General features: G+C 43.5%; 3 protein-coding genes across 4 annotated transcripts in view; 2 read left to right on the plus strand and 1 right to left on the minus strand.

The window, feature by feature from the left end:
- SLC6A5 (solute carrier family 6 member 5) overlaps positions 1 to 8,800 on the plus strand; it is a 60,170-nt gene extending 51,370 nt beyond the window's left edge. The window contains exons 15-16 of the mRNA XM_017525918.2: positions 1,851 to 2,018; positions 4,254 to 8,800. Coding sequence (XP_017381407.1) covers positions 1,851 to 2,018; positions 4,254 to 4,409 — 324 coding nt within the window. The 3' untranslated portion in view covers positions 4,410 to 8,800. The remainder of the gene's footprint in view (positions 1 to 1,850; positions 2,019 to 4,253) is intronic.
- Positions 8,801 to 18,333: 9,533 nt separating this feature from the next.
- LOC108302189 lies at positions 18,334 to 20,243 on the minus strand. The gene is made up of 4 exons (XM_017525649.2): positions 20,194 to 20,243; positions 19,704 to 20,105; positions 19,115 to 19,295; positions 18,334 to 18,579 (listed from the first exon to the last, which is right to left on the minus strand). Exons 1-4 carry the CDS (start codon positions 20,241 to 20,243, stop codon positions 18,499 to 18,501), a joined length of 714 nt encoding a protein of 237 aa, XP_017381138.1. The 3' UTR covers positions 18,334 to 18,498.
- NELL1 (neural EGFL like 1) overlaps positions 20,128 to 24,653 on the plus strand; it is an 888,103-nt gene continuing 883,577 nt past the window's right edge. For both annotated transcript variants that reach the window (XM_017525920.2, XM_017525921.2), the window contains exon 1: positions 20,128 to 20,350. In XM_017525920.2, coding sequence (XP_017381409.1) covers positions 20,296 to 20,350 — 55 coding nt within the window. In that variant the 5' untranslated portion in view covers positions 20,128 to 20,295. The remainder of the gene's footprint in view (positions 20,351 to 24,653) is intronic.

Raw genomic sequence — 24,653 nt, forward strand, 5'->3', positions numbered from 1 at the left:
TCTCTCTCTCTCCTTCCTTCCTTTCCTTCTCTTTTGCTTTTTCTTTTTTTTGTTTTTGAGACAGAGTCTTGCTCTGTTGCCCAGGCTGGAGTGCAATGGCACGATCTCGGTTCACTGCAACCTCTGCCTCCTGGGTTCAAGCTATTCTCCTGCCTCAGTCTACCTAGTAGTTGGGATTACAGGCCTGCGCCACCATGCCCAGCTAATTTTTTGTATTTTTAGTAGAGATGGAGTTTCACCATCTTGGCCAGGCTGGTCTTGAACTCCTGACCTTGTGATCCACCCACCTTGGGTTCCCAAAGTGCTGGGATTACAGGCATGAGCCACCATGACTGGCCTGGATGCCTTTATTTTCAGCACATGTATTCTTTTCTTTTTCTTTAGCTGAACTGGTCAAGTCTTCAGAGTTTTCATGGCTGTTGCTAACCCAAGTGTGCAGTGATAGGAATTACTGGGCAGAAAACACATCATGACCCCTCTTAGAATCGAGGGGGGACTCATGAGTAAATACCACATTGTCATTTCCAGAAAACCCCTGCGTTTTATACACAGAGTGAGATATATCCATTTTATAGCAGGGAAGTCTGAGACACAAAGGTCCCTCAGCTAATTAGTGGTTGGACCAAGATTAGCTTGCCATTCTCTGGGCTCACAGCTCACCATGTGGTGATGATGCCTGTTCTCCTTGAGTCATTTAAGAGGAGCTGTGCATCCCCTCTCTTTGTCCCACAGCTTATTATGGGACCAAACTTCCAGCTCAGTCACTGCCTGGGGACCACTCTGAATCTCACTCAGCCAGCGTTAGTGGCAGTTCCTGGATGTGGGCCATTTCTCATTCCAGAAGAAAGCAAAGTAGATTCAATTTTTTAAAAATAAAATTACATAAACCTAATGGGTCTCCCTTCTTCTCTCCTTTCTTTTCCTCTTTTGACGGAGTCTTTCCCTGTCAACAAGGCTGGGGTGCAGTGGCATAATCTCAGCTCACTGCAGCTTCTGCCTCCTGGGTTCAAATGATTCTCCTGCCTCAGCCTCCCCAGAAGCTGGTATGACAGGCACATACCACCACATCTGGCTAATTTTTATATTTTTAGTAGTCTTGAAGTTTCACCATGTTGACCAGGCTGGTCTCGAACTCCTGACCTCAAGTGATTCACCTGCCTTGGCCTCCCAAAGTGCTAGGATTTCAGGCATGAGCCACTGCACCTAGCCTGGGTTTCTTTCTTATAACAAAAGCTTGATTATTACCCATTATAGAAAATACCGGCTGGGTGCAGTGACTCACACCTGTAATCTCAGCACTTTGGGAAGCTGAGGCAGGTGGATCACCTGAGGTCAGGAGTTTGAGACCAGCCTGGCCAACATGGTGAAACCCCGTCTTTACTAAAAATACGAAAATTAGCTGGGCATGATGGCGCGTGCCTGTAATCCCAGCTACTCGGGAGGCTGAGGCAGGAGAATCACTTGAACCTGGGAGGTGGAGGTTGTCGTGAGTTGAGATCACACCATTGCACTCCAGCCTGGGTGACAGAGCCCCCCACCTCTGTCCATTTGTCACCTTGGTATATATCCTTTAAACTTGTCTTCTCTTCCTGTCTGTATGTATATACATGCACACACATTGCTCTGCTCCCATTGTTTGGCAAATGCAGGGTCAGCAGCTCAGTGTGTGTCATTTCCATCTCTTTGAAATTTAGTCTCTTCATTTGAAAAATGGATTAATACTACCACTCTTTCATGGGTATAAAATAATAGAGACGAAAGCATCAAACTCGTAACAGGGGTTTAGTAGTGTTGAATGCATGAATAATTCACGCCACCACCCTAACACGTGCGTCACTTTTCCTTTCCAGTTTATCCTTTGCTTCAGCTTTTACCAGTGGGAGCCCATGACCTATGGCTCTTACCGCTATCCTAACTGGTCCATGGTGCTCGGATGGCTAATGCTCGCCTGTTCTGTCATCTGGATCCCAATTATGTTTGTGATAAAAATGCATCTGGCCCCTGGAAGATTTATTGAGGTAATTCTATCTACCTCTTTCCCTCCCAATTCCTCCCAAGGGAAAGCCCCTGAAAGCTCTGCATGTTAAAAAACAAAAGATTTGGTAAACTTATTCAAGAGGGAGACTTGGTGATGAAGTGATTACAGCTGCCACCGTTTCTATTAAACTCATTTTTATTATGGATGATTCCTCTAATGGAGGGGCTCAGCCAATCTGCAAGCAGAACTGTTATTATGCTAGTCCTCAGTGCAGTGACAGCTCTGGGGAATAAATGATCTGAAGGTCTCCTCTTCCCTGGAGTTTCCTCCTCCTTTCCCCTTACCCACAGTTTAAATCTCAGTGCTTTGTTTTTAACCACACATCAGATTCCCCCTTCCCTGATGCTCCTCTCTGTCTAAGCCTCCTTCCTCCCAAACATGTATTACCGTTAAACTTAAAGTCACTACCTTCTCCTGTTGTGCCTCTGTTAGGGATTGCTGAGGGTCTCAGTGGATTAAAATGTCTCTATTCCCATAGCATATAGTGAGAATTTCAGGACATGGCTTGTATGAGGTGAGACTTGTCTTTCTTTGTCAATTGATCCCTTGCCAGACCCATTTCCCATCTCTAAGGAAAAGAATCCCCACTGTCAGTCCAGAGTGAATGAGAAGGGGACTGCCACTTGTGCCACCAGTGAAGTGCCATCAGGTTTTTGTTATTTATGAGGAGTAACTTGCTAACATGTGCTAGGAATCGCTCAGCCCTTCCTCGGTCTTGAGTATCCAGGAACCTGGATTTTGGACTATATCAGGGCTGCTTAGGGTTTGCTCCAGTGACCAGCAGCATCCTCCTTACCTGAGAACTTGTTGGAAATGCACATGTCAGACTCCAGGCAGAAGACTCCTACTGAACCAGCAGAGTGTTGGGGAAGTGGAACCCTGGCATCTACAGTTTAACAAGCCCCCCAGTTAGTGAAGCATTGGATTAGACTCAGGTGATAAAAGGCAGAGAACAGTTTGGGCTTTGCTCTTGGTCAGCTGGGTTGAAAAAGGAATGAAAAAGGACCAGGCCTCTGGAGTATCCCAATGAGGCTCCAGAGGGGAGACAGAGGATGGAAATCAGGCGTGTGGTACGTGCACAACACAAAAGTCTGCTGGGTGGTGAAGTTTTGTCTTCATTAGACTAACAGTGGAGACAGAATTAGCCAAAGGAGGTATAGGAGTCTTCTTACTGCAAATGTATTCCAGTTCCCAACCTCAGGAAATTCTGTTATTTCCTTGAGGTAAATGACTGGCCCCATGGGCCTCCAGGGATGGTTCACTCCTGCCCCACGTAAGCCTCCCCACCAACTGACCCAGAAATCTCTTTCCCTCTGAATAGAACCTGGTTTAGCCTCTGCTACTTTTGTCTTAGGCTAAAATTCTCTAAACTGATGAGTTGGCTATATAAATTTAATATGGTGGATTTGGGACACAAAGGTTACAAACTGATGATTAAGGAGACATTAACAGCTATAAGAACCAGCTTCACTTTAAAAGGTAATAAACATATAATTGTTCCCTCTTATGTAGTTAGAAATATGTTTTCTTTCCTTTTTCTAGAAAATATTCCAGTCAAGTTATGTTTTCCATAAAATTTCAGCTGAAGGATTAGAGACATTCCCATTATTTTTAGCTTGCCGGCAAGAACCCACACTGCTAAACCAAGTCAGAAGCGTGTATTTTGTCAACAGATAATTAAAATCTTTGCTCACTCTTGGCGATGTATCTTTGGGGTTGGATTTTTTTCTCCTGGTCATTTATATCCTTCTGGGAAATATGCTAAACAAAATCCAATTATTTTGATGTAGCAACCCACTGTTGAGACTACAGAGCAAAAGTAATCGAGCACATGTCTTTTGCAGACTATGTTTGGCAGTGAAGAGAGAAGCTTGTGGATTCTCTTCATTTGGAGGGAAAAAATGCATAATTAAAACCTGGGCCCTTTATCCTCTATTACTCTTGTGCAAGGTGAACACAGAGCAATTGCAATATTGCTTGTAGGGTGATGTAAATAATTTCAAGTGACCCAAACTAAGTGTCCTCCTTAATGTCTCTGGCCCAGTTAATTAATGAAGGCTGATCTTCTTAACTGCCTCTCTTGGTAGAGGGCCTCTTGGGTCATGCAAGGACTCTGGCCAAAGTGGTCATAATCAGTTTGGGGATGGGTGGGTTATCCCCAAGGGAGGAAGGTGTATTACTTCTGTGACCATGTCTGTCTTTGGCTTCTTTGCAGAGACTGAAGTTGGTGTGCTCCCCACAGCCAGACTGGGGCCCATTCTTAGCCCAACACCGCGGGGAGCGTTACAAGAACATGATCGACCCCTTGGGAACCTCTTCCCTGGGACTCAAACTGCCAGTGAAGGATTTGGAACTGGGCAGCCAGTGCTAGTCCAGTGGTGTGGGATGGTCCAGACTTGATCCTGTTTTTCCTCTCTGCCTCCTTTTAACGTTTTCAATAACTTTCCTCCCATCTTTCCTCATCTTTTCCCCTACATCTTGGTTCACGTCCATGCATGAGAGTGATTATGTAGAAAAGTAGGCATAGCGTTGCATGCTGTAGTAAAGAGCTAGACAGACCACCTGAAGCGCTGTTTGCCTGTGCCCATGGTGACTGTTTCTGGTCAGGTTGGTCCCCTGGGCACACGTTTTACCCTGCAGGGGAGGATCAGTTAGGTGAGCGCTGGTAGGTATGCGTGGTTTGGTCAACAGAGATGTATCCACGTGTGACGTCATGGTGGGGGGTGCCAGTAAGGCATATATAGAATGGCAGAATTACAAGACTTAATTTGGGCTTGAATGAAACTGAGCAATGTAGTGATCTTGTTCAGACACAAAAAGTTCAAGACAGTCTTTATTTTCAGAGTCAGCAGTGGTCAGAAAATGTTTCGGATGTAAGACAAGACCATTCAATTTGGACACCACTGAGGTGATTAAGTTTATATTTCCAGTCACCACTGGGGATCTGTTTCCTTCATTTGGATCAGCCATCCCCAGTAACCCCTAACTCAGACACTACAGTCTACACATTGTGACTTTGATTGAACTGTCAGTTCTCTTTCCTCAACTGTCTTGTTTTTGTTTTAAATAACTACGTTGGTGAGTTCTTTTGGTTATTTCTTCCCCCTCTGCCCAAGAAGCCATCACAGAAGGTGTGCCTCATTTTGTACGTCCATAGTGGAGCTCCATGCTAGTTTCTACATGATTTAAGACCACGGTTCAATGTCATGATCCTGTGTTTCTCCTCTAAATGTCTTTCTACAAGCTGTAGATACCTTGTCTTTTGACCTCTGGGAAAACAAGACTTATCCTGGTTTTGTCTATATATTATATATATAGGACACGAGCTCTTAAAAGACAGATAACTTCTCAATTTTTACGCTTAACTTTTTCATTCACAGTAATGCCAGTTGTGGTCCTAGAGAAATCAAAGAACTGGAGAGTTTAATAGACAGCAACCACAATATTCACTGCACTGGTAGCACATTTTAGGACATGGTATTTATAGAACTTTCTGATAAATACAGCTTAGGTAAGTAGCAAGTGAGCCAATTAAGACTATAGCTTTTAAGACTACATTTAGCTGATTCAGTTTTAAGAGTTCCCTATTCGCAGTACTCATTTTAACTGCACTCTAATGAGAGCAGATGATATGTCTGCAGAAACTGGTGAAGTGTAAGCTTTATTATCTTCTCGTATCCTGAACATGCATATATGAAATTTTTAAAATGTGACACATGTTCATGTAGTGTGTACTTGTAGTGGTGTTTTCTGTCCTTATAATTATCTTATGAATTCTATAGAAATGGTGAGTTTAGTGTAGTGTAGTCTGGGGATTTTATTTTCCCTTACAGTAATAATATCTAAACCTAAAGTTGTTTCCTTTAGGGGAGATCATTTCAATCATTTTCTTCATTTGTCTTCAGCGTACAGGGTCTCAGGCAAAGTTTTCAGTTCAAATTTTGTATATTGTTGTGACATTTTCATCCTCTTTAACAGCAATGAAACCCAACAGCAGACTTTATTGTAATATTTTCTTTAAAAAAGATTTCATTTGTTAAAAAAAGTCTCAACTCATTTTACTGAGCTCTCCCTTTTCTAGGACAAGTATCATTGCCATTTGCCAACATCAGTATGAACTTCCAGTTTTTAAGAGTAGCTTGTGAAAGGTTTTAGAACAGGAAACAAAGATGGGTTTTGAACTTTAGGTTTTCATGTCTTTTGTCTGCAGTGTATATTTGTTCTCCCCTCTCCTTCTCCTCCTTTCCCCCCCTTGTCTCCCAAAGCTTGAACTTGCTCGATTCTGTCACAGAGACTAAACCCTGAGCTTCCCCTAAACTTAGCTTTAGGAAGCTGAGGCGTGGCCTCATCTGTCTGCCATGAACACAGGCTTCTCCAAATAAGCCATATTGATGAGATGCCCTCAATTACTATAGCAGATGTTGCATAATGGTACCCAAAATTATCCTCTCCAATTGATAACTGGTAAAGTGAGAGGAGCCGAGAGGAATAACTTAGGCCTGGAAATTATCTGCAGGCTTTCCAATTTGAAGGTTGAGAAAAAGAGCGTAAATCAATTAGCATTCTCTCCTGGGACTGGTATGTTAGTGTCAGGATGAATGGTTTTTGGCTTTCCTCTTGCCTCTTGGCTAAAACTCGAGTCTGATGCTGGATGCCGACCCAATTTCTGCTAATTATTGCCTTTGTGATTAAAAGAAGGTGGGCTGGGGGGGTGGTTCCCACAGATGCTGCCAGGTTTGTTTTGTACAAACTGAAAGTTGACTTAATTGTGAGAATGCAGACCTTGTCGCTAGCTGCGTGTTTTGTATTTGGGGGCATTTACATTTGTGTTAATTATGATTCGTCCAGGTAATACACAGTAGCTGCTCCCTTAGTAGCTTCCCCACTCCCCACCTTTCACTATGGTTTTCAAATTTTCCCTTTGTTTTAAAGGGACATTCTGAGGTGAAAGGTTCCAAACTTACCTGGAAATGGTTGCCTTGTAAATTTAGCTTGTCTAATGGATTGTTTCCATGCTATTAAAATGTACAGTCAATTGGAAGAAGAAAATGAATAAAAATATAATGAATAACATTGTTAGAAACTGCCACCTGAAAATTTCCCTTCAGACTGGGGAAAAAACCAAGTAGCTGAGGAAAGACTTCCATTGGTTCACTGTGTAGAATGGTGGAGCATTTTCTACTTGTGAGATTATTTCATAACAAACATCAACAAATGCCAGAAACTCATTCAGAGAAAAAAAGCCATATGTGAAAAACAGTAACCCTGTCATATCCTTAGAGGAGAAAAAATGTATATTTCTTAACAATTGATGTTGTGACTTCTTATGCAAATGTTTGTCTTGCATATTAGTAACTTTTATTATCTTTAGGCCTGTGTTTGTCAGGTACAAATGTGTCTAGTTCTGTTTTATTGTTTCTTTTTCCTTTGTATTTATGTATTGCATGAGGTCTGTGGTCAATGCAAAATCTTGATGGCCTCAATGTCTTTGAAATTTCCAATGTGTTTTTAATATGTAAGAAATGTGATCAACTTATATTTCAGTGAGCAGCACTTTAAAGAGTTTAACATGATGACCTTTAAATGGATAGGACTTGGGTTGTTTTTATGCTAATGTTGCATTGGCGTTGAGTTTTCCTTCAATTACATTCTTGTTTTCTTATCTTTGCGTCTCTCAGTGCTTCCTGTCCACCTTTGCTGTCAGCATGGTTTTCCCATGCCTAAAAGTAAGATTTTCTTTTCTCTTTGTTCCTTGGCCGTAGGTCATTGTCTGCTTCTCAGAGGCTTGCACAGTAACTGTTGTTCAGCGTAACGTGAGATGGCAAGATCACACTGCTGTTGCACCTCGATTTGAGTTATGACATGCTTCTTGGAGGCAGATGACTTGAGAGAGGACGTGCTGTGTGGCAGAGTGTTTTGCAGGACCAAAAGGCCAAAGCAACAGATGAGCATTTCCTTCTCTTTCATCCTGGGTGTCATGCAGAAAACTTCCAGGCTGGGAGCAAATGTGTGGGTGATTCAGCTTTGACACTCATTTCCCCACAAAATGGCCCTAGGATTTGTGAAAGGGAAGTGTTCCATCTTTCCCGGATTTTGTTTCAATTGTCCAGAAAGGCCAAGTAGTTTTGAAATGTGGTCTTTGGTCAGGTCACCTCTCAGTAGCCTGCAGCCAAACAGAAAGTGTTTTCAGATTGGGTATTCATCACCTCTGAAAAGCAGGCAGTGGGTTGACTTGCCTGCCATGGATTAAATACATCTTCAGGTAACCATTTGCCTTATAGGTGTATTTCATTGTTAGGATGATTTTTAGTAATTGAGTAAAAACTGTTTTGTCTCTCATTTGCTCGTCTTTTTGTGCACTTTATTATGGACCAGTAAAGGTATACGTTAATTCTTACATTGTGTACTTGGCTAATGTCCTAAATGCAGGCATCTTTTGTGGGTATTGTTGCCCATGAATAAATATATGTTCCCTAATCAGGTCCTTATATTTTTTCATTAACTATACATGAAGAAAATATATTATGTTACAAATGATGCATCATATATATATATATATCTTACAGAGTACATATTATATACTGCACATTATTCATTTAAGAAGTCATTATTCTTGAGGCCCTACCTCAAATTTTGTATTTATGTAAAAAATGCAATTTATTGTATTATATATTTGCCTATTATATACTGATATAAATTAGAATTTATCCTAATAATGTGTGAGTTCACAAAACCCTAAATAAATGTTAGTGTTTAAAACATAATGATTATAGTATTGTGTCTGTTCAAAGCCATTACCCATCATCCTTCTTTCTTAATAAACAGCCTTTAGGTATCCACAAGATTGATCTATTTTGTTGTGCAAAACCTGGAACAGCCATGGAAAACTGCCCTCCTGGGAAAACGAGATATTGTGCTGCTGCAGAAACAAATATCAATTATTATATTTTTAACCATCAGAATACACTATCGTTTGCTGAATTATTAATCACTCTCATGGTGGGGAGAGAGAGAGACTGGAGTAGGAGAAAGAGAAGAAAAAGAGAGAGATCTGAGTAAATCTGAGATCTGAACAGAGAGACTGGGCAAGTTAAAACATTCTGTATGTTTTAATGATATTTTGTCAGTCTTCAACTATATTTCAAATTAGCAAACATTTTATGTAGTTCCTGCATTGTGGTAGGCCACAGGCAAAATGGAATAAAACAGTCCCAAATCTTAAGGAACTCAAATCATACTAGAAGGGAAATCTATTTCTAAAAAGCAATTAAACAAATGTCATTTCTTGCCTTCTGAGTGGGTGGAGACCTCATGTTCCCTATTCAGAGATGGGGCCCTAGGGTCTGGTGTTATGTTCTCTGCTGTCTGATCAGGTCAGCCCAGTGGCTTGACTCTGTCCTCCTCAAATGAGCACAACATACTCATGCTCTGCCTCCATCTTCAGCTTCAGCGTTGGAAGGCTGCAGAGATGATCTAGGCTAGCCTCACTGGGAAAGAAATGCCCTCACAAGCTGATGCTGAAATCCAGATGCCAAGAGCACAGGTGTGCAGCCTGCAGTCAAGCTCCAGGCTGGGAAAAGTCTATGGTAATAAAAGCTCTATATAATACATTCAGGACTGGCCTTAAAACTGTACTTTGTCAGGTACACAGCGCGGTAAACATGAAACTTAGTGTAATGTCTTATCTTCCCAGCAACGGTGCTCCTGAAAGGGCAAGAAGTGCACTCTGCAGAGGTTGGTGCTGACTCATCATCTTCTATGTCCTTCCTGAGATTCTTTTGATCCTTGTGTGCGTGTGTGTGTATGTGTGTTTATGTTTTTAACTTTTTATCTTGAAAAATTTCAGGTATACATAAAATTGGAGAGAATAGAAAAACTCCCATGTCTGCATCACACATTTTCAACAATTACCAACTCATGTCCAAGTTTATGTCATGATCCCTCTCCCCACCCTGAAATTGTTTGCCTAGAGTATTTCAAAGCAGATCCCAAGTACAATGGAATTTCAATTAGAAATGCTGTTATGTTTTTATAACCTTTCTAAATATTTTTTTCTTTAAGTGGGGATAAGGAGAAATAGGGGAAACTTAAGAGCTAATCTTTTACTTTTTATAGAGATGAGGGTCTCAGTATATTGCCCAGGCTGGTCTCAAATGCCTGGCCTGAAGCAATCCTCCTACCCTGGCCTCCCAAAGTGCTGGGATTACATGCATTAGCCACCTTGCCTGGCCATCTTATGATCGTTTTGATATTGTAGATCATTTAACTCATCCTCATTCTTTTCCAGGACACTTCTGCCCACAGATACTTGTAGGATTAAGAGAAAATAATGACTGAAATATAGTATGGATCAACATTGAAAGAGAATCACATTTTCATTATTATTCACTTATTTATCTTCACGCTATGCTCAATGTCTTATTTATGTGTGTAGTATCTGAGAGTTTGTGACACATAGTAGCTACTTAATAAATACATTTAAAAAATTGAATAAGCAAGTATTGAATATTAGTTCTATACAAGGAGCAGAGCTCAGTGTTATAATGTGCAAGGAAAATGTAAGACTAGGTCTCCTCCCCCAGGCTACTTACAACAAGTAGGGATTTAAGACACAGATGCACATTGCCATAACACAGTAGAAAGTACCAAGTGCCACAAAAGGATTTAGGACAAGAACATGCTGAGGAAGAGAAGAGGAAGAAATTTCTCTGGTTAAGAGGATGCGCAGCACTTCATGAAACAGGCCATTGGTACATGGTGGAGAATTTTGACCATCAGGAGGGTATTAGAAAGAGTTTTCAGATGAATGAATACAAGTGAATGACAGCATGGGAATAAGAGGCAAGAGTGAATGGTGGACAAGTTTGGAAAGTGTAGTATATGCTGATTGATAGTCAACTACCTTCCATGCCAACATAAAGAGTTCAGACAATTACCTGACAGGACACAAGGAGTCATCAAAGTTTACTGAATAGTGGAGAGAGATCTTCTAGCAGAGGCAGCCATTGTCCAGAGACAGAGCATTGCCCTGGGTTCAAGTGCCAGCTCTTTCCCTTAATAATGCAATCTCAATGCTCTTATTTGTAAAATTGGAATAATTATACCCATCTCACATAGTTGCTATGAGAATTAAATTAAAATTGTAGCTAAAATTGTTTTATAAACAGTAACATCCTTCCAAGCGCTTGGGAGTTGATTTTAAAAAAAGAAAAAAAAAAAAGAAAAAAAAAAAAAAAAAAAAGAAAAAATCAGTAACACCCCATGTAAGTGTTGGATATTTACTGTTAGAGCCAGATCTGTATGTCTGGAAAATTAACCCAGTTGCAGTGTTGAGGATGGATTGGAGTAGGTAAGAAATCAGCTTTCTGAAATCCTGAAATTTCTGGAGTGAATTTTAGGACACTAGGTCACACATCTCAGGATCTTTTGGAAGAGCATCTCCTTTCTGACTCCTATGACTGGCACCATTAAATTTTATGTTTAAAAATTTGAGCAATCAGCTTGGAGATGAAAGCAGCCAATAGGAACAGATACAGCAGTGAGACCGGAGCACCAGCCTGGTGACTCTTCTCCCAGGATTTGTCATGTGAGTTGCTGGATCATGGCAAAGTCTGGGAGTCCATGGGAGATGCTGGAGTATGTGGGGGTCTTGGACATGGGCTCAGGGGCCTCAGGATAGCCTAGGTATTTTTATTCCATAACTTGATTTCTCTTGCCTTCTCATTTCAATCAGGAAACAGAGGCAGAGGCATTCTGTGATTATGCAACATATTCACTTGCACGATTTGCCTCCAGGCTTCCGGTCATCTCCATCACGTGGCACTCACTGCTGGTGTTCAGGAGAGGTGCACAGAGAGAGGTTTGGGTCTTACCTGCTAAGGTTGTATGAATTTGATCTTTCTGGGCTTAGGGATTTGAGATAAACCATATTTTTTAAAAAAATCCCTCTGTCTCACCTACTCAAAAGTGGAGATTACTGTTAAGCACAGGCCCATGACAGCCTCACTGTGAACCTCCTTTTTTGTTTGTCTTCTTGTGAGTCCTTCTTATTTCTATACACAGGCTTGAGATGAGGACAAAAATGACAGGGAACTTGCACTAGGCCAGTACTTATATTTTATGAAGTTGGTACAACGTGAGGGAGTGTGGGGGAGAAACTGGTAACTGCCTTTGAATATCTGTTCTTCCCTTTTTTAGTAAAACCTCTGACTTTAGCCAGGATTGTTGCCACCCAGCCAAAGCATGACATTTCCTGGTTCCCTTGCAGCCAAGTATGGCAGATTGACCTGGCTTCACTTATTTATCACCCCCTCTGCCCCTACCACCCATGAACCACACAACCTTGCTATGTCCTCATCGTGGGTGGACTGTATGTCTTGCCCTTGATTTGGGGCTTGGTAATTCATCTGTGCTTTGGCTAACAGCATGTGAACAGACGTGGCAGTGTGCCAGTTTTGAGTCTATACCTTAAGAGGCCTCACCTATTTCTATCTGCTCTTTGGTGTCTCTTTGGGCCATGAAGAACAGATCTGGCTAGCCCGTCAACCCAAAGAACATGAAAGGCACATGGGACAGTCACTCAACTGAAACACAGACCTGCAGTGAGAAATGGAATCAGCCCAGCCACTGTAACCTGAAGTAGGACTGTCTGTTTGAGACCAGCATGGATGAACTGAACCCTAGCCAACCTGCAGATAAGTGTTTAGTGTTGTATGACACTGAAATTTTGTAGTTGTTTGTTATGCAGCAACAGCTAACAGATACATATGGAGTGGCCCTTTGACTAGGTTCTGCCCAAATATATACAGAAATAATACATGAGACTCCTAGGCATGCTCCTCTCTTCATTCTCTTCCAAATTTTGCTGTCTGGAATGTGGATATAATGGCTGGAGTACCAGCAGCTATACTGAACCATGAGGACAAGGACTGCATTCTAGGGATGGTAGACTCTCCAACTCTAGAATTCTTTTACTGAAGAGAGTATTAAACACCTAAGTTATTTAAGTTACTATTGTTTGCGAGTTTCCTTGTTATATGAAGCCAGATAGAATCTTTATGGATATAGGATATAAAATGAACACTCTTGGCCTTTTATCCCACTCCCTATTCTCCCATCCCTTGTGGAGGAAGGTGCCAGCCATTGGTCCTCATTTTTCAATGAGGTCTCTTTAGCTTTCTCTTTTCATCCAGATCAGTGACAGCAGATGGCTGTGGCAAGGTCTAGCCTGGAGGTAGGGCAGATGGCCAGTCTGTTTTGGCTTTCACATAGGCTACGCTCTTCCAGCACTGTCTCCACATTAATAAAAGTGATGCTTTAGCCTCCTGCTAACTGATATCTTGTTTCTCAACTGGTTCAGAACTCAGGCAGGGAATTGGGCTGTTATGAAACTGACTTCGCAGGCTTCATCCCAGGAGAAATAAATAGTAAAGTTCAAACGGCCTGGGCTTGGGTCTCAGCAACTTACTTGGTCAATGGCTCACCTTCCACATTCCCAAGATGGGTAATAATAATGCTACCTGCCTAATTGGGTTGTTTTATAAGAATAAATCAGTTAATCCTTGGACAGTACTTCGAGCAGTAACCACTCATAGTTACACTTAAGAAATGTAGCCAATACTATTCTGGCCAGGGTGAGGGTGAGGCCTGTTTCTAGGGCCTCTTTGAAGATAGTGTGCCCAATTTTTAATGGTTTGTTGGAATGGACATGTGATTATTTAACATTTAATAAAACCTAGATATGTGCACACCTTTGTTCTTGTCATCAGAAACTTGAAACTCATCCAAATTCTTGATGTTTATGGATTAGAATGGTTTCATCCAAAGAATTATGAGATGTCTTTATCTATATGTCTGTATGTTTTTCTACCTATTTTCCTACAGATCTGTACCCAGCTTCTTCTAAAACGTGTTTGAAGCTATGAGACAAAAGGACACTAGCTAATTTAGCAAAATACAGATCCCTCTAATTTGGATGTCATTGAAGTAGACTGTGGTAATTAGAGAACAAAGTTTTCATACAGAGTTTATATATCCACATAGAAACACAGGTTCACAAATAAATACATTCATTCAGCCTCTTTTTATAAATGCACGTGCATTTCGGGAAATGAAAATATCCACCCAAGTCAGGCTTGCACAGTTGCAGAGAGCACTGGGGCTGTTGGGTTTGTGAAGGAAACTTGGGTGCTTTTGCGCTTTCCTCAACTCCGCCAGCAAACTGGCACCTGTGTTAGTTTCCTACGGCTGCCAGGATAAAGCACTACAAACTGAAAGATGTAAGACCAGAGAAATGTAATCTCTCACAGTTCTGGAGATTAGAAATCTGAAATCAAGGGTTGGCAGGACTGTGCTCCCTCTTAAGTCTTTAGGGCATAATCCTTCCTTGCCTCTTCCAGCCTCTGGAAGATACCCCATGGCTTGCAGCTTGTCTTCATTTTCTGTTACTTTTAACAGAATACCAGAAACTGGGTAATTTTTGAAGAAAAAAAAATCGATTTCTTACAGTAATGGAGATTGAAAGGTCCCAGGTCGAGGGTCTGCATCTGGTGAGAACCTTCTTGCTAGTGGGGACTCTGTAGAATAGAGCAGCACAGGGTGTCATGGTGAGGGGCCTGAGCATGCTAATGTGTTCACTGATGTCTTTCTTCCTCTTCTTATAAAGCCACCAGTTCCCCTCCCATGATAATCCATTAATCCATTAACCCATTAATCTATTAATTTCTGCCCTCATGATCTGATCACCTCTTAGAGTTTCTTTCAATACGGCCACTTGGGTGTTAAACTTCAACATGATTTTTGGAGGGGACAAATAGTCAAACCATAGCACAGCTATAACACTTTAATCTCTGCATTCACAGTCACATGGCATTCTCCCTGTGTCTCTGTCTTCCCATGATGTTTTTCTCTTCTTAAAAGGATATCAGTCATATTGCAATTAGGGCCTATAATAATGACCTCATCTTAACTTATTACATCTGCAAAAACCCAATTTCCAAATAAGCTCACATTCACAGGTACCAGGGGTTATGACTTCAACTTGTTTTTTGTGGTAGAGGGAAGGTGTACAACCCAGTCTATACCAGGGCTACTTTCTCATTTTCTCTTGTTTTACAAGGAAACTTGTTAAGTGTCCACAATGTGAAGGTAGTTGTGAAGATAGTTAGGCTGTGTGGACAAAGAAGAGTGGCTTCAGGAGGGGAATTTGTAAGGCAATAAACACAATAGATGGTTTCTTGTGCTTGGAACTGCTTTCAGTTTGCACATTCAAAAGGGAGTCCTTCTTACTCTTCCTCTATGGGATCTGCTGCCCCACATAGAGTCATCAACAGAGCAACTATGGGGGACAGAGAGACAAGGCCTTTGACTGTTGCCATGGTGAAAGCCAATAAGAAGTGTTCATTCTCCATGCTGCTTCCTGGCAGAACATCCATTGATTCATTCATTCAATGACATTTAATGAGCTCCTAAAATGTGCTAGGCACTGTTCTAGGTGGAAAAATACATTGGTGAACAAGAAAGACAAAATTCCTATTCTTAAGAAGCTTGCATTATATTGGAGGAGACAGACAACAAATAAGTATATAAATCACATTATTTTAGACAATATGATAACATATAAATCATATTTTAGACAAGAATTCTAAAAATATCTAAAATATATAAATCATATTTTAGAAAATAATGAGCACTCTAAAAAATAAAGCATGGTAAGAAGGCAGAGAATGTTGGGAGTAAAGTGAGAAGCAGATTCTTCAGGCAAGGTCTCCTCAAAGGGCTGACATATGGGACTAGATTTGAGTCATGTTAAAAGTTAACCTTCCAGGTAGAGGGGACAGCGAGTGCAAAGACCATGAGGATGGTATGAACTTGGAATGTTTAAGGAACAAAAAAGCCCACCTGGAGTGAGTGAGGGGCAGAAAGGGGAGAGAGGGACCTGTGAAGAGAGGCAGGGATGATATAAGATGTTTGGATTTTTCTAAAATATGATGGAAAACTCCAAGAGGAATTTTAAGCAAGAAAGTGTGACCTGATGCATATTACGCAACACAGACCATGACTACTGAAGGCAGGGGTGACTGAATCACACAGGGAAAGAACAGAGGCAGAGAACAGCATTGAGCCTACAGCTGTAGCCTATGGAAGAGATAATGATGGGTTGGAGGAAGGTGGGAGAAGGAGACCTGGTGAGAAGGGAAATTTGATTTGGGATTATTTCTTTAAGGTATACTGACAGGGCTTGATGCTTTGTATGTGGGGACACAGGGCAAGTCAAAGAGGACCCTGAGTTATTTAGTTGGATCACTTGGTGAAGGCTCATGTCATGTCCTTAGAAGTCAGCAGTGAGAAATTTAAGAGAAGGGAAATTTCAAAAGTCCTTATTTGGCCATATAGCTATTTGTCATGATCATTAAAATATTTTTTAAAAAGCTTTGAGATATAATTCACATGCCATACAATCCACCCATTTAAAGTATATAATTCAATGTTTTTTACTACATTGTGAATACCTGTGAGAGTTTTACATCCATCACCACAATCAAATTTAGAGCCTTTATATTACCCCAGAAATAGCCCCTGCATTTTTAGCCATTACCCCCTAATCCTCCCTAACCCCAAGCCCTAGACAACCACTAATCAGATGTTTTGTCTCTATAGATTTGCCTATTCCTGACTTTTCATAGAAATGAAATTGTATAATATATGGTCCTTTGTGACAGACTTCTTTCACTTAGCATGATATTCTCAATGTTTGTCAATGTTGTAGTATGTGAATGCTTCATTTCTTTTTATTGCTAAATAATGTTCCATTATATAGGCATTTTATATATTTTATTTTATTTATCCACTTATTTGTCAATGGACACTTGGTTTCTACTTTTTGGCTATTTTGAATAATGCTCTAAACACTTATGTACAAATTAGTATATAGACATAGGTTTTCATTTACCTTCTGTGAATATCTAGGGATAGAATTGCTGTATCATACAGCAACTCTACGTTTAACTGTTTAAGAACATTTTACATTCTAACTGGCAGTATATGAGAGTTCCAGTTTCTCCATATCCTCACCAACATTTATTATCTATTTTATTCTAGCCATCCTAGTGGGTGTGAAGCGGTATCTCACTGTAGTTTTGCATTTTCCAGATGGCTAATGATGTTGAACATTTTCTCATGTGTTTATTGGCCACTTGTATATATACCTTGGGGTAATATCTATTCAGATCTTTTGCCCATTTACCTGGCCTTTTATTGTCTTGTATTATTTAGTTGTAATAGTTTTTTAGTAGACACAAGTTCCAATCAGATGTCTTACAAAAATACTTTTTCATTTCATGCATTGTCTTTTTACTTAATTGATGGTGTCCTTTGAAGTACAAATGTTTTTAGGTTTGATGATGTGACCACATTATACTCAAGATGTCTAATAGGCAGGTAGATATGTAAGCCTGGGGTTCAAAATAGAGGCTGCGGATAGAGATGCACATTTGAGAGTCATCCATGTACAGATATTATTTAAATCCGTGAGGTGGGATGAGCTTAACAGGGAGGGAGGAGGAAGTGTGGCTGGAAGGGAAGGGCTGAGGAGTGAGTCCTGGGGCTCTCCAATACTTAGAGATCAGGAAGAAGAGGCCATACTGAAGGAGAGGGAGGACTTGGGATTTGGCATCAGGTAAGATGTTTCAATGGGGCTTCCACTAAGCACAGGTCTCACTGTACCATCTCACCATCAAGCATATACATAGCCATGTGTACCTTCATTGTCACTACAGAAACTTGGTGGGCCCATTCTATGAAGGTAACCTTAGCTTAACAGGCCTACACACTCAAAATCCCTCACTTAAGGATTGCACTTATAGGAGGAGACTGCAGTACTTAGTTATCTAGGAAAGTTTTATGACCTTGTTGAGATTAACTTGTGTTACTGTTAATGGATGTTATGCTGCAAAGCTATGACAGAACATGTGTCTTGCCTTTTTTTTAATGGGACAAGTAAAAGTCCCATCCCACAGGACCAGCTAATTAATTACACAAATACTTTAAAGATAGAGAGCTCCAAAGATCTTACCCATACCACCTTTTCCCCTTGCTGGGATGACTGTACTTTTAAGGATTCTGGGCTTTCTTAAATCAATAAAAGGGCCTTGGAAACAACAGTCCAAAGCACTTAAGGCTGTTCCTGCTAAGGTGTACTTAAAGAATGCAGAGGAGAGAGAGGAAATGGTTCTTACAACACAACATGAAGTATGGTGGCCTTGTCCACAAAAGCCAAAAAGTCTTGGGAAATCCTATTTTCTTTAAGATGTGTCATTTTAATGTTAGCTTTAAATGCAACACGCTCCAGGTGGAAGAAAAAACATGTGGACTCCATTAACGAAAATAAACAGTCAAGCAGACAGATTTCCTCTGGGCCTTAGTTGAATCTGAGTTGGAGTCAGCTGACATCAGTTTACCTCTTAATCATTCAGCTCAGCTTCTGGATTGCACAGCAGACTTCTTGAGTTGGAATTCACCTGCTTGTTCGCTTTCTTTTTCATCTGCCAAAGGACCACAACATAAAGAGCCAAGTGGGACAGTGGCTTGCACACAGAAATATCTAGAAAAATAGGGCAGAGACCAGAAGAGCATGTTAGTGAAACCTTCTCTCTTTATAAGCTGCGCTGCTAATTTTGTGAACTTCCCTGGAGTACTGGGGTCAAAGTTGTGTAGGGGTTACGGATATACGAAGTGAAAGTGGGTGCAAGAAGTGAGAAGGGCACATTCTTATTAGTGAAGAGGATTCTGAAACGTTGGAATTGGTTTCCAGGAAATGAGGGAGGGCTGTTTTGAGGTTTCCACGGACTCCTCTGCGATCCCTGTTGTGAATAACAAAGGGATAGTGGTGGTGAGGTGGGGCAGGGGTTCAGAGAGACTGGGAAGACTGAGCAAGCCAGGTAACTTTAAATTATGTGGGGCTCATTTGGCATAAATTAGAGGCTGTCATTTCAGATTTCACGACTTTACATATCCAGTTAAAAATAGCATTCCTAGATGTTAGTGGGACAATTAGGAAGTGGGACAGAAGTCTCAAACCTGCGGGATCTTCATAGGGAAGGTCAGGTCCTGAAACGGTCGCATAGAGGGGAGAGGACGCATTCTCTTCTTGCCCATAAGTAGAAACAAAGCCCAGCTTTTCTCTCCAGAGAATGGTGTGGTGGGGGAGGGAAAAGAAGGTGGAGGTCCCGGAGAAATTGCAAATGAGGCCAAAATGTGACTATGAAAGAAGAGTAGGTTTTTGATAATACCATTAAGAAAATCAGGCAAGAAAAAAAAAAGATGGTTAGGAATTACCCCTATGTGGCAGCATCTGCCCTGCAGAATGAGGTTTGCAAATAGACTTCCCAAACCCCAGCCACAGCTCGCTCTGCCTAGAGAACCCCTTTTCTGCACCCCCACTTCAGCGCCCTCTTCCTGCACCCCTAAAGAGGGTACTCAGTCATAGGGGTTCACCCGGAGTGCGGAGACAGAAGGTACAGGTGGTGAGTGGGGATTCAGCCATCATCCCCCTCAGGTCCCTCCCCACCCAGCTGACAGGGCGAATCCCGAGTAACTGTTTTCCGAGGGGCCGTGCGCACTCGGTGGCGCCGCCTCCGTCTGGGTTCCCCTGAGGAAAATTGCCCACCCGCGAGGGTTCGGCGGCTTTTCCACTCTGTGGGGCTGAACTGTGGCAACTTCGGCGGCCCCCACCGCGGTGCGGAAGCAGAGACCACAACCGCGGCTCGGCAGGGCTGGAGCGCTTGAAGCCGTGGGGGTGCCGTGCGCCTCGCGCTCCCTCCTTTCGGCCGCAGGTCCCGGGACTCCGACTTCGGTGCTCCGGGTGGTAGCGGCTGCCGCGCCAGCAGTCCAAATCCTAGCAGTTCCGCGGGGGAAGGAGGCGAACTGAACCGGCCCCCAGTGCGGAGCGCAACCAGCCAGAGTAGCCAAGCCCGCGCTCGCTCCTGCCCCGGCTCCCAGGCGAACGCAGCCGCAGCGGGGGCCAGGCACCAAGCCCCGCGCCGCCGCCGCCGCCCGCGGTGGGGGCGGGCTGGGGGCGGGGCGGCCGGGACTGCCTTAGCCGGCGCGTCCCGGAGCGCAGCACCCGGCGCTGCGTAGCCACCTCCCCCGCAGCCCGCTAGCAAGTTTGGCGGCTCCGAGCCCGGCGCGCCTCAGGATCCGGGCTCATTTGTTTCCACCTAGCTTCGGTTCGCCCTGCTAGGCGGGGACCCTCGGGAGCGATGCCGATGGATGTGATTTTAGTTGTGTGGTTCTGTGTGTGCACGGCCCGGACAGGTAAGCAGTACTGGGGCGGTGAGAGGGATCCGGGAAATGGGAGAGCCCCGCCGCTTCGCCCAGAGCGCACAGCTGCGTGGGGAGACGGAACCGAGCTCTGCGCTGGCCTGGGGAACGGCAGTAGCGTGGACAGCTTCCTGGGGTCTCTTTGCCCTGCTCGGAGTGACAGGGTGAGAAGCGGGACTCACGGGCTTGAAGGTGTCCCCGCTGAGTGCCCCTTCTCGGGGGACGCGGCCTCGGGGACGCTGGTGTGAGGGGCGCGGCCGAGCGGGCGCACCCTCTTGCAGCTAGTAACCAGCTTTCCGGTCCCAGGGAGTCGAAACCCGCAGCAGGGCGGGCCTGCGAGCTCCAGGTCCCCAAACTTGAAAGGCGCTGTGGAAACTGCTCTCGCCGCCCCCGGCCAGGCTGGGAAGGGGTAGATGCGGGAGTCGCGCCCGCAGAGGGAGCGCTTCCGGCTGGCGGGCGCGGCCCGGGCCTGGAGGGCGCGGCGCGGCGCGGCGACCGGAGAGAGCTGCGGGAGAACACTGGGATCCGGCGATCTCCTCCTGTTCCTTCCTGACTACCCCTGAGAACTCCAGGAGTATTCTTCTCCAACCCTCTTGGCTCGCAGGAGCTGGGCGAACAATTATTTAGGGGAAATGGAGCAGTGGAGACAATCTGGGGAAATTTTCTCAAGCTCAAACCAGTTTTCTCTTGCTATAATCGCAGGGTTGGGGTGGGGAGGGGGAACAAGGATGATGCGTGAATCTGAAGTCCCCACTTGGTTCTGCCTCCGGAGACGCAGTTGTGAGGACTCTCAGCGCGTCTTCCTCCTTCTGCTTCCACCAGCTCCCTTGCCCACAAGTCCCCTGGGGTTCGGAGACAGGCTTTCAGCCGCTTTCTTCAAAGAGCTAGTAGTAGACGCGGGGAGACTGGGGTGAGGTGGGGTGGGGTGTGATGTGGTAGAAAATTGGCAAAAATAGGGCCTGTCAATTGGGGGGAGTGTCGGCGGTTTGCAGTCCTACCCGGCCATCCTCCGTACGCGCTGCCGACTTCGCACCCTAGAATTTGTGTGGTCATCCTCTCTCCCTTTATTCTCCCCACTTTACCACCCCTATTTCCTTCTCTAGAGGCGTGGCTTTCTCTAGGCCAAAGAGCGGAGAGGGCTGAGGAGGGGCGTCTGCCCTTGGTTGTTTGGCCCAAAAGTTCCCTCCGCTTGCGCCCAGGCGCCCCTCTTTGGCAGTTAGCTCGCTGGAAGATATAGCGTCTAGGAGCTGAGAGGGCCCTTCCAACTTCCCCAGGACTGAGCAGGCAGCGGCTTTCGTCGGCTTAAGAACGTCGAGTATGGATTTCTCCAGGGACAAAAGAAACCTCCCGTTTCGTTCCTGAGCTTCACAGGCTGCGGAGACGCCAAGGCTCAGTCTAGCTTAGAATAGTTGCTTCTTGAGTTCAGGCCCATCAGGACTGGTTAATCTTTTAAAACCAGAACATGCTGAAGGATTGCGCGAATCCCAGGAAGATCAGGACAGGCAAGGCTAGTAAGTGCAGAGCGTGGGCTACCAGCCCTGAGCACGAGAGTCTGGTGCTCGTGGACATCTTAAAGAGGAACCGCAGACAGGGCGAAACTAGACAGGGAGGGGACTACCCGTTAGTCAGTTCACATCCCTAAGTGCACATCACTATGGAATATGCCTAAATTCTTTGTTCTCATGACTCCTTTAAAAAGTCGCCAAAGTACCCTTATCACAGAATGGAACATTTTTCAGGGTTCATTGCTTGTGGAGGGGATCTTTAAGAACAAGATATTTTCCCTCTTTCCACTACCAGTCCCCTTTAAATCTTGTAAAATTCTGGTTGTAGGGGAAAATTCATTCATGTTTTTATGCATTCAACAAACGGTGTCTTGCTGGGTGCCAGGATTTCTTATGCAAACAGAAAATGAGTTAGTCCTTGACTTCCAGGAACTTATAGCATAGTTGGGAATCTAGATGGAAACTGGCAAGCATTTTAATTTTACAGATTGATGGGGGGGTGATGGAGAGGTAGGAGTATAAGTCTGTATTAAGGAAATATGGAGGAGGGACAGTTTGAATTAATTCTGCGGAGGAGTGGTGGTCATGGATTTGAGAGTTGTGCCTTCAAGGCTTTGTAGGGAGTTTTCCAGGTGGACAAAGTGGGAAGGCATTCTAGGATGAGGGAGCAGGTTGAGCAAAGGCAGGGAAGCATGGAAGGATCTGGCACATTGGTTGTGGCTGTTACCTAGGGAGCTTGGGTTTTCAACACCACTTGGCACTACTCGAACACTAGACGCCACATATTTCTTCTACACACATTATCAGAAGAATCAGAGAGACGGGGAGTGGGGTGGATTACCTCTCAATTTGTACACTTAAAATATCTTGTAGCTGGAGAGGATATAAGCAGTAGCTTTCTGGGGGCAGCCCCTTTGATTTTGTCCAGGTATCACCATTTCCATATCACCCATTCACCCTCACCTTAGGTAACAAAGGCTGACTTGTGATTAGTTTATCAGGATCCAAACAGCTGCATGAAAAGTTTCTTTGTCAAGTGTGACAATTGTTGTCTGGGCTGTTAACAGTCCTAGATGAAATAAACATGTGGTTCACTTAGTGCCTGCTCAGGTATCACCGCCTTTTAAAGGAACTGAGTAGATGATATCAGGCACATTTTAATTAAAGCAAGACTGCCGTGCAGACACAGTGCATATGAAAAGATCTAAAGATAGGGGTCATAAGGAGTTGCTAAAATCTGCCTTGTTCAGAGAACTTGTTTTAAGAGTGCAAAGCGGAGTCAAGACGGGAGGTGCGGTTCTCCAGTTTTTATTTCTGGTTGAGAAATAATTCAGAGATTTTTCAGGTACATCACTAGTAATAAAAATTTAAAAGGCTACGATGATAGAAGTAATAACACACTATCTCTATGAGTTTTCTCCAATGCTTTGGCAGTGTTAATAATCGAAAACTCAATAATTATTCCCCCATTGCTTTCCGGTTTTGGTCACCACGGTAGAGGGTAAAGGGAGTACAAAGCCCCTGCTGACCAAGTGAATGTTTTTTGCTGCCACCTGCTGGAAAGGAGAGATTTTCTTTCTTTCTTTTTTTTTTTTTTTTTGAGGACTTTGGCTCTTGTTCCCCAGGCTGGAGTGTAATGGCACAGTCTGGCTCACTGCAACCTCTGCCCCCTGGGTTCAAGCGATTCTCCTGCCTCAGCCTCCCGAGTAGGTGGGATTACAGGCATGAGCCACCATGCCCGGCTAATTTTGTATTTTTAGAAGAGACTGGGTTTCTCCATGTTGGTCAGGCTGGTCTCAAACTCCCGAACTCAGATGATCTGCCTGCCTTGGCCTTCCAAAGTGCTGAGATTACGGGTGTGAGCCACTGCACCCAGCCAAGAGATTTTATTTTTGAAGGAACTCTCTGGTGGATCATTACTTATGAATTGAATAATGGAGCTGTGAATGTGAGCCCCCAGCCTCCAAGGATCATGTAAAATATTGGCCAGCTTGGAACAGGCGTAGAGCATATTCTTCAAGAAAATTGCTTTTGGAGTATTAAGGACCTTTTTAGGTCCCCAGAGGTCCAAATCTGGTTAAGTGGTTGTAAAATTCTGTGGTTAAATGAGCTCTTGGAGCATCATTCTAGCATTATTTTAGTCTGCATGGTCCAGAGGAAAACAGACAGCGTCCACCATGGACGAGGAGCGGGAGGAAATTTAAAGTCAGCCAGACCCAGGAGGATTTGCCTGGAAGCCTATGCCTGGGACCCCAAAGGTGAACTGAGTGGGCTGTGGGCCTGAGCACTCCCTGGGTGGGGGTGAGGAGCAGCCATCAGCAGCAGCAACAGGTATCTTTGTTAAGAGTGGAGGTTCTGAATCTCAGAATCAGGCCTCAAGTGCCTCTGTGACATTGACATGCTGCCTTCCAGGTTTTAAAAATATTTCTTCCCCAGGAGCTTTTTCTCTTGCTTAATTGGAATTCCCAATCTCAGACATTTGTAGAGCCATTATGTCCAAAGTAGAAAACTTCAATAGAGTTTTCTAGGAAAGGGCAGGAGCTCCATGCTTGGACAAGAAGCAGAAACATTAATTTTTTTTTTTTTTTTTTTTTTTTTTTTTTTAATGAGACCAACAACACTCACACTACATAAGGTTCAGGAGATCCCATGTAAATGCTGCCTTATTAATAGGCTTTGTGATTCCCTAGGCAGTGTGCAAAGTGCTATCCTTTACACATCCTATTATGGGCAGGAGACATTTTCATACTGATGGGGACCAATTAAAGGGAGATAAGAAAACTGTATGCAGA

Source organism: Cebus imitator, unplaced genomic scaffold (genome assembly GCF_001604975.1).
Source record: "Cebus imitator isolate Cc_AM_T3 unplaced genomic scaffold, Cebus_imitator-1.0 Scaffold39, whole genome shotgun sequence".
In the NCBI taxonomy this organism is placed as follows: Eukaryota; Metazoa; Chordata; class Mammalia; order Primates; family Cebidae; genus Cebus; species Cebus imitator.